Genomic DNA, 17,486 nt, shown 5'->3' on the forward strand with positions numbered 1-17,486 from the left:
GACCTTAGTTTGATAATTAGGGGATAAGTCAGCTTATCAACCAGCATCTGATGGTTGAGTTTTTTCATAAGAAAATCCAGTCCTGGAGCATTTGTGACCTGGATCTGCCAGAGCTTGGGGCTCTGTGCTCCATGTGAATTTACTGTAGCCCCATTTTAGAAGTGATGGGAAATTCATTGTAAGGTTTAAATTGGATAAGACTGGCCACTCGAGATTGTGTGTGTTTGCCCAAGTGCACGTGTTGGCACCTTCTCACTCATCAGCTAGGTTTTTGAAAAAACAAAAAATTTAACCTGGTGGTGTTCATCAAGTCAGGTGCTTGGGGAGCTGTCCCATTTCTGCAGACAGTGCAGCTGGAACACTCATGGGCAGGCCAGCTCCCAGCCTGTGTCCCTCCCGCTGGAGAACAAGGGGTCCTGGGGTAGGGGTGATTGGTTTCTAGGGTTCAGGGAGCACTTACTGAATAAGCTTTTTTCTTGAGGGCATTGCCCCACTTATTGAAAAGGATTTTGATGGTATTTTTGACTTTTTTTTTTTTTAATTACTGGTGCCATTTGGGGCCTGTTGGCATTCATGGGTGTTTTCTAGATACAGGAAGTTGCCAGAAGTCTGATGTGCAGAGAAAAAAGTTTATTGTGTACTTACCATAAAATTCTTTTGTAGCTTTACGGTCTCTTGGCTTTGAGTGAAAGTGAATCTTTTGAGTATTTTCTTTTAACATTGAGGAGACCTACCTAACAAATTTATACACTGCGATCTTTCCACAGGCTGTTCCTTTTTTCTTCTTAGTCATTACTGACCCGTCATAATGTGTGTTCCTGGTTTCTTGGACTAGAAGCCAGATGACAATCCTGCTGTTTTTAAAGACTGCTGTAGCATCGTCCAGTGTTTGTCTTCTCAAAGACTTCTTCCCTGTGCCTGTGGATTTATGGACTAGATTTGTGGAGCAGAGCCCCACTGCCATATACTAATTAGTAAATGGGGGGCACAGCCAGCCGAGGAATGAGCTTCGCAGCTGGTGCCAAGATAGTGTTGGCACTGAAGGATGTGAAAGAAAATGAGACTCATCTGTCAGTCAGCTTGGGACAGCATCAGGATCAGTCGCCCTCTCTTCTCCCTGTAATCTTCAGCCTTAGCACGGGGTCTCTGCCTGCTCATCCTGAGGGCTGGTGATTAATTCCCGAATTTACTTTGGTTTGCTTCTCCTTGCTGTGCATCCTCGTCCTCTTGGTTGACCTTCTCTGAGTCTCTTCCTACCGAGTGGGTAAGGTCCTGCTAATTGGTTAAGGTAGTGGTTCTTAACCAGGGTGCTTTGTACTGCTAGGGAACATTTGGCAATGTCAGGAGACATTTTTGATTGTCACAGCTGGGAGTGGAAGGTTCTAATGGCATCTAGTGGTGGAACTTCAGAGAACATCCTACAATGTGCAGGACAGTGGCCCATAACAAAAAGAATTATCTGGCCCCAAATGTCAGTTACACCAGGGATTGAGAAATCCTTGGATTAAAGGGACTTATTTCATTTTCCAGGGAGTTAGGCTTTTTGCTTTGGTTTAATAGATGTTTTCAGAATTATTGGACTTGCTGTGGGTTCATTTCTTGTGGATGGGAAATTCTGTCAACTGTGAATAACCTATGGGCTTGGTGAATGAAACTCACAGAACATGTGAAGATCTTATCTGGCCTGGCAGCAATAGTTTTCCTTCTTACTCCTTTGTCCCCCTTCCACTTGGCCTGCCTGCCAGTATTGCGCACACCCTAGAGGCTCAGTGAGGGTAAGAGTGTTTTTTTCCCAGCTGTTTCCCTTCCCCATGGTGCCCCCTGGTGGAGATGGCTATATGTGAAGTGGCGAGAGGTACAGCTTGGAGTGGCTTTTGGGGCCAGCTAAAATAGGGCTGATAGCAGGGAGGGCCTGGCCTGTTCTGGACACAAAGCCATTAGCTTTATTACCATATTTGAAGATTTATTTTGCTCTTGATTCAGGAGATGGAGCCCTGAACTACACTCCGCGGGCGGTGTAACTGCCAGGCAAATTGCATTTCCGATGGGTGGGGTTGGATGTTTTCATTTCCCTGCCCACACTAAGAATGCAGGTGGAGCATAATAAATGAAAATTCTGGGCACAGGACTATCTTGGTTTGATCGCTTCAAATGTAAAGGGGACTGGCCATTTAAAACCCAGACTTTAAAAAAAACAAAAAACAAAAAGCTTCTCCAAGTATCCTAAAGGCATGTTGTTTCAGTGGGTATTTTTCAGTTAGTGACTCAAAATGGGACTTGTTTAGCCAGGTCTAAAGGAAGCAGGCTGTTTTCACCGAGAATGTGTTTTTCCTGTTTATAAAGAAAAGTACTAGAATTTGTCAGAGGACCAAATCACGAAAGTGGGGAAGAAGGACTCCTGTTTGGACCTGTTCGAACCAGCACGTAGGTTGGTTCCTGAGCTCCTTTGCTCCCTAGGATGGGAGGCGAGCTCAGTGGTTATCACAACCGTCAGGGATTCCCACTTCACATGGGGGGCTGCTGCTGAGTGCATGGCAGCGGGTTTCAAGATGGTGGTACTGGGGACATGAACAACCCCAGAGCGAGTGCCCAGGGCTATGGACTGACTTTGGAGGAAAACTCTGCTTTGCTTTTCCTTCTGTCCTCCTCCGCTTCTCCTTTTAACAACAGGAGACCTCCCTACATAGAGCAAGAGCAAGAATGTCCCCCCAGACCATCTCTCTTCCTTACCACCAGTAATGCTATCAATGTATATTTTTCTTCCTATCTTTGATTCTGCCGACCCCTGGATGTTGGTCGGACATGGCATTAGACTTACAGTCTAAACTTAAAAACAGTTTACCAAACACTCCATGTTGGTCTTTTTTTCATATATATAATATTTTTTTATTATATTATGTTAGTCACCATACAGTATCCACGTTGGTCTTAATGCAAATTAAGAAGTAGTAGGAAATTGTTTCAGAGTTAAATCATTAACATTATCTAAAGACTCTTGTTACTGCTTATCATAAGTCAGACAAAAAGCCTCTGTAACTTACAATTTACGACTGACCCTCATCGACCATTTAATTAGGCTATCAGTTCTCTGTCATATAATTTTATATGAGTGGATATGTGGCCCTGAATTTTATAGAATACGCAAATGAGACCACTGCCAAGCATTAACTTCCTGACCAAATAACACAGAAATTCAAAGTTCAAACTCCACGCATACAGAAGTAGCTACGGAAGTTTTGTTCTGAATCTCTACAGTGTAAAAATTTTTCTAACAGGTTTTTTTTAAAGAACCTATTTTAAATGAAGAAAAACAAAATTCAAGTGAAAGCATCTGGGGAACCTCAGAGCTAGAAACCTCTCTGGGAACCCTGAAGTCCTTTGAGACATGGTTTGAAACACCAGGAACTCGGATCCTTCAGCTCCTACCCATCCAGCGCTCACAGTGTTCTGTGCTGCTCCAACTTTCCCCGTGTCAGATGTGCGGACACCGGGACGGACGCACTTGTCTAGGGTCACACAGTGCCAGTGGGTAGAGCAAGCTGGAGATTCAAGATTTCCAGTCCTGGGAGCAAGTGTTCATTCAGTTCTTCCTCACCACCCCTTCTGGTGTCTTCCTGGGATCCTCTTGGATAACTGGCGAGGACACCAGCAGCCTCCCCCGAGGGTCCCGCCCCCGAGGGTCCCGCCCCCACCGCTGGTTCGCCTTCCCATCTCTTGTCTTAGACACCTGTTCGTTCCCACAGTCACTGCCCCTTCTGGGATTTTGGTCAGAAGTTTTTTTGTTTTGTTTTTTCTTCTCACACCTAACTGCCACCGTATCCTCTGTAGTTGAACCCCATCTCCTCAAGGGCACAGTGATTTTCCACTGCTGTGTGACAAGATCTTAGGGCAAAAACTTGCGGCAGGTAAAGGACAAATACAAACTCAGAGTGCCAGGGTTCTCTGTGGTTCACACCAGAAGGAGGTCTTGGGGGGTCATTGATCACGTGTGTTTCTTCATCTCATTTCCGCCATCCTGCACTTCCGCTGCATGCAAGGCGTGGCCATTCCTGGCATTTCCGGTCTTTGGGGCGCTTAGGCGCCCTCGAGGAGAGATGAAGGATTATCCTGCCGAGCAGTAGGTAAGAAGCCCTTCAGAAGCACAGACTGCTGTGAGTGTTCCAGGGAGGATGTGCTGTCTTTAGTTTAGGCAGCCATGCAGAAGGTGGGGTCTAGTTGTGAGATATGGTTGGGATTTCCCAAGGCAACATGGAGGAGCACAGCTGACAGGATGTCTTGAATGTTACAGCACAAGATGAGGCAAAAGTTAGGCCCATAGCCGCGCGTTATAGATAGGACGCCCTGCAAGTGGTGTTGGTTAGGACGGAAAGGGTGTGTGAATGATTGTTGGAGTGCTGCTAGTCCCATGTGAATGTTGGACCAGCATGCTGTGAGGGGATTGGCCTGTGGGGCTGTAGGAAAAGATCACATCTCTGTGGTTGGGGCTGGCCTTGCTCCTGAAGGGACAGGCATTTCCAGCTTCCCTCATGGTCTGGAGAGAATGCTCCTGATGTAAGAAATGGGCCCTCCAAGGATGTTGGATGGGCAGCTGCAGGAACTACTTGCTTCCTCTCTCTCTCCTGGAGCTGGGCTATTGTTCTGTATGTTCGCAGATGGTTTGAGAAGTTGGCATCTGGCAGCAAAGCAGGCCTTGAAGGGCGGCCTGTGAGGTTGATGGGGAGCTCGTAAGAGCAGCCATGTCTGGTGGCTGGTGGCAGATTTCTCCTTGTAGTTTCCTTTGGTTAGTAGGCCTGTGGTCAGCTCTGGCTGTGGCTGGGGTGTGGGGAGGGGGGGTAGGGGTGGGTCCTTGCTGGGGCTGCAGGGTCCCATGAGGCTCATCTGCCTGTCTCCAGGTATATCTCCTCTTCATACCCCCAACTTTGGAGGTGGGCTTGCTCTCTCTTTTCTTTTTTCAGTAACAGCTTTATTGAGATACGATTCACATATCCTATAATTCTCTTATATAAAGTGGATAATTCAGTATTTTTAATATATCCACAGAACTGTGCATCCATCACAATTGATTTTGGAATGTTTTCGTTTCCCCCCAAATGAAATCTTGCGTGCTGGGTTGTCACCTCCCAATCCCCTGTTTTTGCAAGCCCAGAACAACGACTGTTGTATTTCCTGCGCCTGTAGATTTGTCTCCTCTAGACATTGCATAAAAATAGAATGATACAATATGTAGTTTTCTGTGACTGCCTTTTTTCACTTCACATAACGTTTTCAGGGAGCGGCTGTGCTGGAGCACGTACCAGGACCTAACTTATTCCCGTTGATTTAGTACTATGCCATTGCATGTGTTTTTCTCATCCATCCATCCGTTGATGGACATTTGAGTTGTTCGGGGGTTTTTGTCTATTACGAGCAAGGTTGCTATGAACATTTGTGTACAAGTTTTTGTGTGGGCATAGGCTTTCATTTCTCTGGGGAGAATTTCAGAGTGGAGTTGCCTGGGTCACATGGTAACTCTGTGGTTAACCATTTGAGGCACCGCCAGACTACTTTCCACACCAGCTACCTCATTGTACATTCCCACCCGCAGTATATAAAGGTTCCAATTTCTATACAGCTCACCAACACTGGTTCTGAGCTCTCGTCGTTGAGTATAGCCATCGGAGTGGGTATGAACTGGTATCTCACTGTGGTTTTAATTTGCATTTCCCTAATGGCTAATGATGTTGCGCATCTTTTCATATGCTTTTACTTTTTAAATTAAGAGAACTGACACGTTTCCATGCCAAAGATCTTCGATTAGTTTTGGAAAGGGGGATGCTTTCCAAACCAAAAAGGTTTTACTGTGTTGAGGAGTGAATGGGGAGGAAGTGAGTGAATGCTGCTCTTTTAGGAAGTACAGGAATACAGGAGATGCGGATGAGGGTGGTTAGTGGCAGTGGTGGGCCTAGAAGCTTCTCTCATCACCAGCGGACTTGGTGCAGACTTCTTTCTGGAGGCTGTGGCCCTGGGCGAGCATTGCTCTGCTTGGCCACAAGGTCTTCTGAGATAGAGTGTGTTTTTGTGCCTGTTGGCTCTATTTTGCAGGAGGATCCAGCTAAGTCTGGAGGCAGGGAGGTTCTTCCGCAGATCCAGTGCTTCTTGATCGCTATTGTTCTGTAGCCTCTAATGAATTTTGGGGCCATCACTGATGATTATCCTTAAGTCCTTTCTGATCATTAAGCACCTTCTGGTGAGGATTGCTGTCCTGTTGCCCCCGCCCAACCTCTCCTATTTCTGTGGGAATTAGGGGTGTGTCCCAGGTAATGGTTTTGAAAAGTCTTTTAAAATTCTGTTACTAGGAATTGTAGAGATGAGTTCTAATTCAGTTCTCCGTGTGTGCTGCGGGTATACTGCGATAGCTGCTGCGGTTTTACACCGTAGATTCCATGGGAGAAAAGAATATTCCTGGCAGTTCTATGGTTACTTAAAATCTGGGCCCTCAGCAATCAGAACTGTTCTCTGAACTTGCAATGAGGGCTTTTCACTCCAAATTTGTAAGTCTCTGAGCTGGTAGAATTTAAGCTTGGCTGGGTTTCTCGACCATCTTTTTGCCGCTCAGAAATGCCATCTGTGGGTGGTTCTGACTGTCCCCAAGGCCAAGGCAGAGAAACACGCCACCTTCTGTTGTGGCCCTTGTCCCATTTTGGGACCTGGCCCTGCCCTTGCTTTAACTTTGCAGCCTTGAGCTGCCGCTTCAGAGGGTTAATTGACGAAGTGGAATGGAGTTTCCTGTCTGAAAGTTAACAGGTAGTTCCTGTATGCATTTGGTGTTCTCCCCTAAAGTAGTAAAAATTGCCCGCTGTCATTTTTAGTATAGCGTCTAGTTTACTTGCCCTGGGAAAATCCCTTTGGCCCTGGGGTACAGTTGACTCACTGTTGTGGGTTATCGAACAGGAAGCACAGCCACTTCCTAAGGACCCAGGGGCAGCCCCCAGTTAGAGAGGTGGCTTTAAAGCATCAGCCCCATGAGGCTGGGATCTCTGTCTTGTTTGGTGAGTCTCCAGGGCCTGATGGCCGCAAGGGCTCAGTATATGCTATAGAATGAGTGCCGGAAAGAAAGAGGGCTGGGTGCTGCTCACGTAGCCCTCGTTTGGAAGGGCCGAATAAAGTGCCCTAGTGCCTGGAGGACAAGCTTGCTTGGTCAACAAGTGGTTTATTGTGTCCCTGGGGCCAGTGTCTTTCTCTGAGAATGTACGTGGTGGTGGTGGGCCAGGGGCTGGGGGTGGGGGGTTCCCTTATAGGATGTCATGGAATCCCACACAGAAACTGGCAGATGATTTATATAGACAGACAAGTGTTTTAAACTGCAGACTAGTAAGGGACATCATAGGCTGGAGCAGTAGGGAAAGCTGTCTGGAGCCGGTGTGAGTGGAGCTGGGGCTTGGGGAACGGGCTGGGTTTGGATGATGGGTTTGATATCTGCAGAGGGCCAGCCAGGTAGGGAAAGCAGCGTGAGTGAATACGGGGAGACCGTGGAGAAGGATGTGCAGGGTTATGGTGATGGCTGATCAGGTGCAGAAGGTGTGGCCAGGCCCGAGGAATTTAAGTGACATGGTATTGCAAGAGGGAGTTTGAGCCACACTGTAGAGACGGTGCAGTGGTACACCATGGCGATGATATCCGTCTGCCTGGATCAGTGGCTCTCAGACTGGAGTAGGCATCAGATTCGCCGGGAAGGCTTGTTGGAGCACAGGTGTCTGCCTGCCCCCCCCTCCCCCGCCCCCAGCCAGAGCTGCTGATTTAAGTTGGTCTGGGTTGGGGCCTGAGAATTGGCATTTCTCACTGGTGCTTCTGCTGCTGGGGAGTTAGGCACCATGCTTTGAAGAGCCCCTGGCCTAGAATTCAAGGGTCAGTAATCTTTTTCTGTTAAAGGCCAGTAGTAAATGTTTTAGGCTTTTGACCTACATAAGATTTGTCACATTTTCTTCTTTGTTGCCTTTTACAACCCTTAAAGCATGTACACACAGATATTGGTCATCGATAAACAGGCTGGTGGGGAAAGACAGGTGGTGTAGGAAGGCAGGGTATGGTGTACAGAGTCCTAGGCTGTTCCGAGATCACCCCTCTGCCCCATAGCTGGCTGACCTTAGGCAAGTTAATCTCTCTGCACCTTTGTTTCCCATCTATATAACGGAATGATAGTACTAGTTCTTACCATTGAGGACTCTCCTAAGAATTCAGTGAGCTAAGGCACAGAAAGCATTCAGCACAATGCCTGGGACAGACCCAGAATTTATTTATCATTTACTATTAGTAGCAGTACTACCAATGACTGATGGCTGTTCATAGTTGAGGAAAACAGCGAGAGAGGACGACCAGTGCAGATCCACCGCATTATAAATTCTGAAAGCTAAGCACTCCAAGATCTCACCTTCATTCCTTCTTAGGCTTCTTACAAAGAAAGATACTTAAAACTAAAACATATGCACCCTTCGACTACATCCTGGGTTAATCCCGCATGGAGACCATTCCTCAGCTTTTCCCTTGGCACACTTAGAAAATGGTGCCATTTGTGAGCTGGCTGGTTGTTGGACCCAGGACTCTGGTTCATTGGGTGGAGAGTTTGGCCTACTTGTAACCCATTTGCAACCTCCACCTCGGTCTCATGTTTTGGGAAGACTTGCTTTAAGACCTTGGCCCAAATAGAGCACCAAATAGGAGCTGCTGGCTGATGAGTATTGAACCTGTGCCTTTGTGCCTTCTAACCTCATATTTGGCCCCAGGGTGTAAGTGAAAGTGAGAACTATAGGAAAGAAGGCTATCATGTGCTCCACGTTTCCTGTGCTAAAGTGTGCAAATGAGTGGTGAGGTGCCTCTTTCACTCGTGGTAGCTAGAACAGGAAGACTGCTGGGTACTGCTGGCATAGCCTCTCTGTACTGGTGCCTGGGGAGAGGCCGCTTGGTGGCCCCGAGAGCTTCGGCTCATCTCTCTCCAGACACTGCTAATGCAAGCTGGCCATGCTTACATAATATGGGGGCTTGTTCCCCTTTCCTGGTCTAATGACTCCTGAGGAGGCGCCCCCTTTCTTCCTCACCTCCCCAGCTGCATGCTCTCATCCTTGCCAGAGCACATACTAATGACTGTAAGCTCAAGTTACAGATGCACAGAAGTACTCGGGGGTGCTAGGACTCCACCCTCCACTTGGGTTTTTGCTGACATTCAGTGAAATATCCTTCCATCTCCTCCCCACCTTGCAAAACAAGCTTCCTGTTTTGAACTTGGTCCAGACTGGAACAGCCCTGCTACACCTGTTAACATAGTCAGACACACATTTCCTCCTCTGTATTTGTGCAGCTTTTTGTCGCCTAGCCAGATTTCCCCTCTCAGCTTACAGATCTGGAATCATAACATAAGATATTGAACCAGCAAATTAAGAAAAAAGGAAGTTCGCGTTTTAGAGCCATTTGAGTGAAAACGTGGCTCCTGGTTGGTTTCCCTGTGTTTTGCCACGACCACTCTGCTAACTTTCCCCCCTTCTTCACAGCAGAATGGAAACCAGGAAAGGAAATCGACTGACGCAGGAGCCAGAGTGAGACCGACTAGCCTGCAAACCCAGCCCGCACCATGAACTTGTGTCTTCCTTCTCCGTTTTAAGAGCCAAGGGCAGGTGAAGTTGCTGGAGAGCAATGGCTCTCTTTACTCCGTGGAAGCTATCCTCTCAGAAGCTGGGCTTTTTCCTTGTGACTTTTGGCTTTATCTGGGGTATGATGCTCCTGCATTTTACCATCCAGCAGCGAACTCAGCCCGAGAGCAGCTCCGTGCTGCGTGAGCAGATCCTGGACCTCAGCAAGAGGTACATCAAGGCGCTGGCAGAGGAAAACCGGAATGTGGTGGATGGGCCATACGCCGGCGTTATGACAGCTTACGGTGAGCACCGGGCTCCTGGGGCTACTGCGGCTACTGGGGCTTCTTGGTGGAGCATGGCTTTGCCTCGAGAAGACCCCAGAGGCTCGCGGCCTTGGTTTTGTCTTGGATTGAGCGTATCTCTTGCCGCTGCCTTTGCGGCAGTGAGTTGCGCACAGAGGGACAGTTTTAGAAAGTTAAAGCCATGCCCTTGGGGAGCCTCTGAGCTCTTGTGCACACGGACTAACACCCAATCCCAGGGGCAGGGGAGCAGAACAGTTAGCACTCTTGGTTGTATTTGCAGCGAGCTTTTCTTCCCTCAACACATTTCTGGATTGCATGATCTCATCTGGGCGTATGATCAGGGAACACAGAAAAATATCCTCATTATCTTTCCCTAAACAAAACTTAATTAAGATGGGGTGGGGGTGAGGTAAGAAGGGTGGGGAGGAATGTGGGGAGGAATGAGAACTGGGGAGGGGGTGGGCAGGGTGAGGTAAGGAGGGTGGGGAGAAACTCAAAGCCAAGTGTGTGCCTCCCTCCGGCCAGGACGTAGGACACTAGCGATTATGTGCTGACTAATAGCTTTCATCTTTGCCTTCTTGAGAGTCGACTGCTCTTGTTTCTTGCCCTTGTCTCTAATTGCCCTGACTTTGAAAGAAGTCTTCTTGTACATGTTGCTTTTTTGTTTTTTGTCGGGTACCTAAAACTCTTTTAGAAATGAGGTTGAGTGTGGGGGGCGGAGAATACATACAGAATATTACTTATTTTTCTTTTGGCAAAAGTTATCCTTAATATAGAATAAGTTGGAAGCTGTAGACGTGCAAAAAAAAACCCCCCAAGAATAAAGAAAATCACATATAAATCTACTCTGGGAAATAACCATAATTAACATCTCAGTGTATACTTTCTGATATTTTATATATACACACAAAAACAAACATATATGCAAAATACTTTAAAAAACATAGACGCACAAATGCAAAACAGAAATTGCAAATGAAATTTGGATCATACTGTGTTGTGGGGAACCCACCTCCCAGCTCTCCTTTGATGACCGAGTATGGAAGTAGACTTACTCCGTAGAAGATGGCCTGTCCTGTTGCTCACTGACAAGTCCAGTCCGTGAACAGGGACCTTAGTGGCCTCAGGGTTTGGGACTCTGAGATGTAATATAAATGAGATGCAAGAATGGCGAGGGCTGAGGTGGAAAATTGTGGTGGTCTACTTTGTGACCCATCAGTCATGGGGCTCTGAAGTATATGGAGTTCACGTGGTGTTTTCCTGAAAATGCACAGCAACAGTTGGAAGCTTGAGTTCAAACCCAGCCAATCATACTTAATTTTACATAATTTTTTTTTTCTTTTTGAAAGGATCCAGGAAATTTGGTTACTTTTAAATTTTATATATTTTTAGTAAGGAGAGAAATTTTTTTTTCTTTTTTTAAGAGAGGCGGGTTGCGGGAGGGAGCAGAGGGGAGGGATAGAGTCTTAAGCAGGCCCCCGTCCCAGAGAGGAGCCCAACGTGGGGCTCAATCTCATGACCCTGAGATCATGATCTGAGCTGAAACCAAAAGTCGGACATTTAACCAACTGAGCCACCCAGGTTCCCTGAAAATGGTTGCTTTTAATGTACAATGTGGAAATTCTTTTTCTTTGCCTACTGTTGGAACGATTATGCTTGTCTGCTTTTAATCTATTTGATTTGGCAGTGTCTGTAGACATTGACTTTCCACACGTCTAAATAAATGCTCTCCTTTTTTTGATCTGATGGATTAAAAAATGAGACTCCATTTTGAGAACCCACGTTGAAAAACAACTAGTTTTTCAGAGGCTGCATTTGAAAATTACTTACTGACTTCAGTGTTCTGTAATATTTCCCAAATATCATAGGTAAACCATCAGAAAGAAAAAATAAAGCGAACTGTCACCATTAGTGTCACTCGTGTGCAACAAGTAGATATAACCAGTAAAATAGATGCCATTTTCAAGTTTCTGGTTCAGTACATTCCATCTTAAATATTTTGGGGGAGAGGGGAGCAGTCGGTTAGTAATCTCTCCTTCTGTTGATCTGAATCTGTCAAACGTTTTCCATGGGGAAGAAGAAACCCCATAAGTGGTAAATTTGTAGACTTTACATTTTCCTGGTTGTTTCGAGTGTTTTATTTCTTTTTTCCTGCCGAACGTCTCCTAGGGTAGGCTTCCTCTATGTCCTCAGGAGCGGTGATGTGGTCTTAGCTTTCAACCTCGCAGACACTATGTACTGTAGAAAGTTACCAGAACCCCGGAGTAGTCTGTTAGAATTTTGGCCATCTTATATGCTTATACATATAGGAGTTTGGAGCTCAGAGGAACTACAAAACTGGGTTCCAGCTTCCTGCTTTCACAGGTGAACCTTAGCAAAGTCATTCTTCTTTTTCTCAAGAACAGCAAAGAAACAACCCAGCAGGCCCCATCAGCAGATGTAACACACGCGGCTGTTTTTCTCTTGCATCTTGTCCACTCAGCATGTCAATCAAAGTGCTCTTTGGAGCTGAGTCTGTGGAATTTAATTGGACTGTGCATATGTGCTCGAGGCCCTGGAACCATCATGTGGCAAAATCCCACTAAAACTGGGTCTGTCACGTTGGCACTTTGGCATTTGGGGCTAGATAATTCTTTGTTGTGGGGACTGTTCATGTGCTGTAGGGTGCAGAGCGGCATCTCTGGCATCTGTACCCACTAGATGCCAGTTGTGACCATCAAAAATAAGTCCAGATGTGGGAGGGGTGCAAAACTGCCTCCTTCCCTACCTCGGAGGATTGCCGCACTAAGAGTGAAACAGAAAACACTAACAGCATCTTCTTAAGGACGTTCCCAAGCAGATAGCTAGTTTTTATTATTTAGAATTTGATAGCCTGGCCTTCTCCATTTCTCAGTTCTGGGCATCAACAACTGGGATGGAGCAAGATGATGTGGTCCGGGACCAGTCACGGGAAGCTGGAGAGCCTTTCTGACGGTGTGTGCTTCCCCTGCAGTCCGTCAGTACCGTTGGTGGGCGTGTCAACAGCCAGGCAGCTCTGGTGGTTGATGTCAGGAGATGCAAAGACCGCAGGATGTTCAGTGGTTTAGCTGGGTTGGCACGGTGGGGATGAGGGTGCTTGAGACAGTGGTTTGTAGTCTTTTTCTGCCACAGATGCAGCCCACATACAGAGCACTGCCTAGATGTCTGCCCTGAGAGAGTGAAAAGCTGATCCTGTGTGGCTGGGCTCTGTGTCTACTCTGAGTCAATCCCATTATTAGACCAAAAAAAAACCAAAAAACAAAAAAACACCTTCTTTCTCCCATCCCTGTATAGGCATAATCAGAGGCTCTTAGGATGCTATCAATGTGTCTTTAGTAGCTGGGGCAGGTATTTGAAGAATCCTTGTAGCTGACTTCAGATTATTATTGATTTTTTAGAATCCCTGACTTGAGGTCCTAGAGCAGAAGAGTTCAGCAAGCTGTGACCTTCGGGTCAAATTTGGACCTCTGTTGGGTTGTGTAAATAAATGTTGATTGAAACAGAAGCACTCCCAATTGTTTATAGGAACTGTAGTAACACAGAAGCGTGATAAAACCAGGATTTTAGAGGACATCTAAAACACGCTGACTCCATCTTTCAGGAGTCCCCATAATTCAGTCTAAAATACTCATCAGGTCACCTGCCTCCTTGACTCAGCAATTTTGCCAGACTCCCGTGGTCTAAGGCCTGGGCAGCAAGCTTGCCTTGGTCTACAGGTAAAGTGTTTGGGACCCTCCCTGCCCCTTTGTTGTCTGTGGCTGTTTTTGCACTACAATGGCAGGAGCTGAGTAGTTGCTCCAGGGACTTAGGAAGTCCAAAATGTTTACTGTCTGGTCCTTCACCAAAAATGTTTGTTAATCCCTGCTCTATCCATAGGGCACTTTTCGGGATTTTGCTTGCTGTCCTAAGACTCTTGCATCTCTACATTTGAGATGCAAGACTTGAAGACATCTTCATATAAGGTGTATGTACAGATGTTGTGTTTCTCTGTCCTCTGGAAATGCTTATTTATTTATCTGACAGAGCACGAGAGAGCACAAGCAGGGGGAGCAGCAGAGGCAGAGGGAGAAGCAGGCTCCCCGCCTTGCAGGGAGCCCGATGGGGGACTCGATCCCAGGACACTGGGATCATGACCTGATCCGAAGGCAGACACTTAACTGACTGAGCCACCCAGGCGCCCCTGGAAATGCTTGTGCTGAGTGGCCGGTCAAGGGGCTAGTGGTTAGGAGCATGGGCTTTGGAGGCAGCCAGTGTGGCCTGGGCCCTCGGGACAGCACACTACTTGGGGAGTGGGTATCAGCTCCTGTCTCACCATGTGACTGTGCGGTGTGAACACGGTGCTGTGAGTCAGGTGTTGCCGGTCTGACTCGTCCCCAAACCGTCGTGGAGCTTGCACACAGTATCTCTTGCCCCCTCCTTGTTCTGCTTACTTGAAAAGAGGCTTCGGAACTTCTTGTGGGATTTGGTGATTCAGAAGCGCCTGGAAGATGTCCCAGGCAGCCTGTGTGGAACAGTCGGAGCATTCATGTGTGGGTGTGGAGGGCGTTTCTGCGCGCTCCTCTGCCGCTCCGGAGAGGGGTGTGCGGAGCCAGGGCCTTCTGCAGCGCGGCCTCCACCGCCTCTCCCTGGCCCGCGCGGCACGGCCATGCCTATCAGTGACTTCACGGGAATTGTGTCATGAATGCTGTCCCTCACCCTCGTCAATGCCCTTCTTGTTTCTGAGGTGAATTGATCTCTGTCTCTGACGGCCTGACCCAAATTCTGATGCCCAGTGGTCGCTTCTTATCTACGACACTGGCCCCGTCTGCTTGTGTTCTCTGGGCAGTGAGAGATGGCCTCGCTTTGTGGCCCATCCACACCTCATGAACTGTGACCTTTCTTGCCTGTTTGCTGCTCTTCACTGTTTCAGATGCTGGGACGCAGCTCAGGCTGAAGCAGCTGTAGGCCTTCAGCTTTTCTGCCACCCCTTTCCCCCGCCCATATCCTGTTTCCCTGCTGCCAGTTTTCCCTCTTGACCTCCTCCTCTGCCTTATCTCCTGTGTCCGTCCTGATTCCCTGGACTTCTTGAGCCTCAACTGTCCCCTTGATTGGCTATTATCCCTCAAGCCTGGCACTCTGGGAAACGTCTGTGTGTTTTGCAGGTATATGGCAGTGCGGTCTAGGCTTTGTGCATACAGCCAGAGAAGGACGGATGGGGTCCCTGCTCTCATGGAGGCTATGTTCATTTTGGAGGGGAGAAATAATATATGAGACAACATCAGATAGTAATCAATTCCAGGAAAAAAAAAATGACCCAGGGATATGTGATTTTTTCAAAAAGTACATGAGGCACTACTTGGAATGAGAAGGTCAAAGAAAGCCTCTCTTATTAGGTGTCTCTTAGCCCTGCTGACGCCAAGGAGCTGCGGGTAGGGTGGGAGGAGAGCGCTTGAGGCCGAGCACGCCAGACATGAAGGCAGGGTGTGTGCCGCAGGCCTGCCTAGGCACCCTAGGGCCACAACAGAGGTTGCTGCGGCTGAACTACGTGAGCAAGGAGCAGTGTGGAAGGTGGGCAGCGCATACAGTGGCCCTTTGGGCTCTGGATCCCAGTGTCATGGCAGGGGGACAGAGGTGAAGGGGGACGAATGTTCTTGTGAGTGAGCCTGGCCTGCCCCTGCCTGGGGGCCTTGGCCCCACCCCGTTATCCCCCTTACTTCTCTTCCTCAGCCCAGGAGTTAAGGAGGAAGGAAGTTCCTCCCGTTACCTTAAGGAGGTGGGGCTTGCATACCCTAGGCCCTGGAGAAGAGGGTAGGATTTTTGGTTGCTGGTCAAGGGGCAATGCATTGGGCTTCAGGTGGCCCTCGTTGGCCTGGGTAGCCCATTTCTAAGACATTAACGTCATTTAGGGTTCTGCTCATAGACCAAAGGGAGACCCCCACTGTGATGCTGGCATGGCGGCCTGAGGTAGCTCCTACTCTGAGTGGCAGACCTAGGTCACGTCTGGAGAGCCAGAGGAGCTTTTACGCGTGTTTCGTTCCACCTCTGCTGTGAAAATGAAAACAAAAAATACTTAGGTTGGATTTCACTGGAGATTAAAAAAAAAAAAAAAAAAAAAAAGCCTGCGAATGGTTTTTTAGAAATTTTCTTTATTTGCTTGCTTCTTTTTGCCTCTGTTCCTACAAATATGATCAAGGGACTGTTTTCTTGGAGGGCTGGGGTGATGTGGAAAACCACCATTGCCAAAGCAGCAATTCTTTGCCCTTGAGGGAAACTCACTGTTTTGGAGTGACACTGGGAGGAAAAAAAAAGCTGGGCTGTTTGGTGTGTCTGAGGAGGTCGTGGTTACTCTACGGGGACGTGGCTGGTGTGATTAAAGAAAGGGCTTTCTGCTTTAGAAAGTTGGGCACCTAAAACAGGCCTCTCCGGGCTTGGGGTTCTTCCAGGGATGTGTGGTGGCAGCTTCCTCCCGCCCCTGCCTGGCACCCCCGGCAGAGCCAGGCCGAGTTCCCAAGCACACCCGGTGAGGCCGCATGTCTGAGGAGGGCCTTGGGGGTTCTGTAGACAGGAGACAGTCAGACTGTTTCTGGGAGGGATTGGAGCCTCTTCTGCTCCCTTTGTCCATGAGACCTGTCCTTTCCTGCCTCATTGGTGCTTCAAGTCCTGGCTTGAGGAGAAAACGTGCATGAGGGGGTGTGACTCTTGGTCTCAGAGAGCCCTGGCCCCTGAAGTGGGGTTGCTCAATTCACCCGATGGCCTGTCAGAACGGCCTGGGCAGACCTCATGCCACTGTGGCCACCCTCAGGAGCCGTTGACCCTTCCCGGGTCTGTCTGGGCACTCTAGCCATCTTCTGGGACCAGTGGCAGGGGGTGGTGACTGAACATTTGCCTGTCCCCGCGTCTCCGCCTCTGCTCTTCCTCCCACCTGCATGCCTCCTCTCCCCATTGCTCACTCCACCTCCCCTTCCGTTTTCTCTTCCACAGTTTCATTCTCAGTCTTACAGCACTTAAACCACCTATTTTCATGATACCTAAACCACCTGTCATTACGTATTTTTTGGACCTGTTGATCATCTCTCTCCCCCACGTAGCATATGAGCCCCCATAGAGCAGGGGGTTTTGCCTCTCTTGTTCGCCATACCCCAGGGCTCAGCGTGTGCCTGGCACTTAGTAGGAGCCAGGAGTGATCAACAGCAGCCCCTTCACCCTGACTTTATCTTTGTGGGACAGTTACAGCTGGGGCTAATTTGAAAGTAAAGTTTCTAGTGAGACTGAAAAGGGGAAGAGATTCCCCATGGACTATGTGTCTGGTGGCTCCAAATAGCTGTTGTGCTCCTGATTCTGACACAGGAACCAGGGTTTATTCTGGAAGGTTTTAGAGAGTGTTTCTATGTGGCCATAGGGTTCCTTACTAGGCATGTGACCCTGGGCAGGTGACTGATGTTTTAAAAGCCCGCTTCCTCTTTTGTAAAATAGAGAATATAATATCATTCACTTCATAGGCTTATTGTAAGGCTTACATGTTACGAAGCTTATTTTGGTGCTTAGATGAGTGAAATGCATTCATGGTTGGGCGTTATCACTAACC

General features: G+C 48.0%; 1 protein-coding gene across 5 annotated transcripts in view; it reads left to right on the forward strand.

Moving 5' to 3' along the window:
* MGAT5 (alpha-1,6-mannosylglycoprotein 6-beta-N-acetylglucosaminyltransferase) overlaps positions 1 to 17,486 on the forward strand; it is a 325,980-nt gene that overhangs the window by 106,231 nt on the left and 202,263 nt on the right. For 3 of the 5 annotated variants that reach the window (XM_026510104.4, XM_026510105.4, XM_026510103.4), the window contains one exon: positions 9,522 to 9,904. In XM_026510104.4, coding sequence (XP_026365889.1) covers positions 9,664 to 9,904 — 241 coding nt within the window. In that variant the 5' untranslated portion in view covers positions 9,522 to 9,663. The remainder of the gene's footprint in view (positions 1 to 9,521; positions 9,905 to 17,486) is intronic. The other 2 variants (XM_026510107.4, XM_057316180.1) reach the window with 1 other exon arrangement.

This window comes from Ursus arctos, unplaced genomic scaffold, assembly GCF_023065955.2.
Source record: "Ursus arctos isolate Adak ecotype North America unplaced genomic scaffold, UrsArc2.0 scaffold_1, whole genome shotgun sequence".
Classification (NCBI taxonomy): Eukaryota; Metazoa; Chordata; class Mammalia; order Carnivora; family Ursidae; genus Ursus; species Ursus arctos.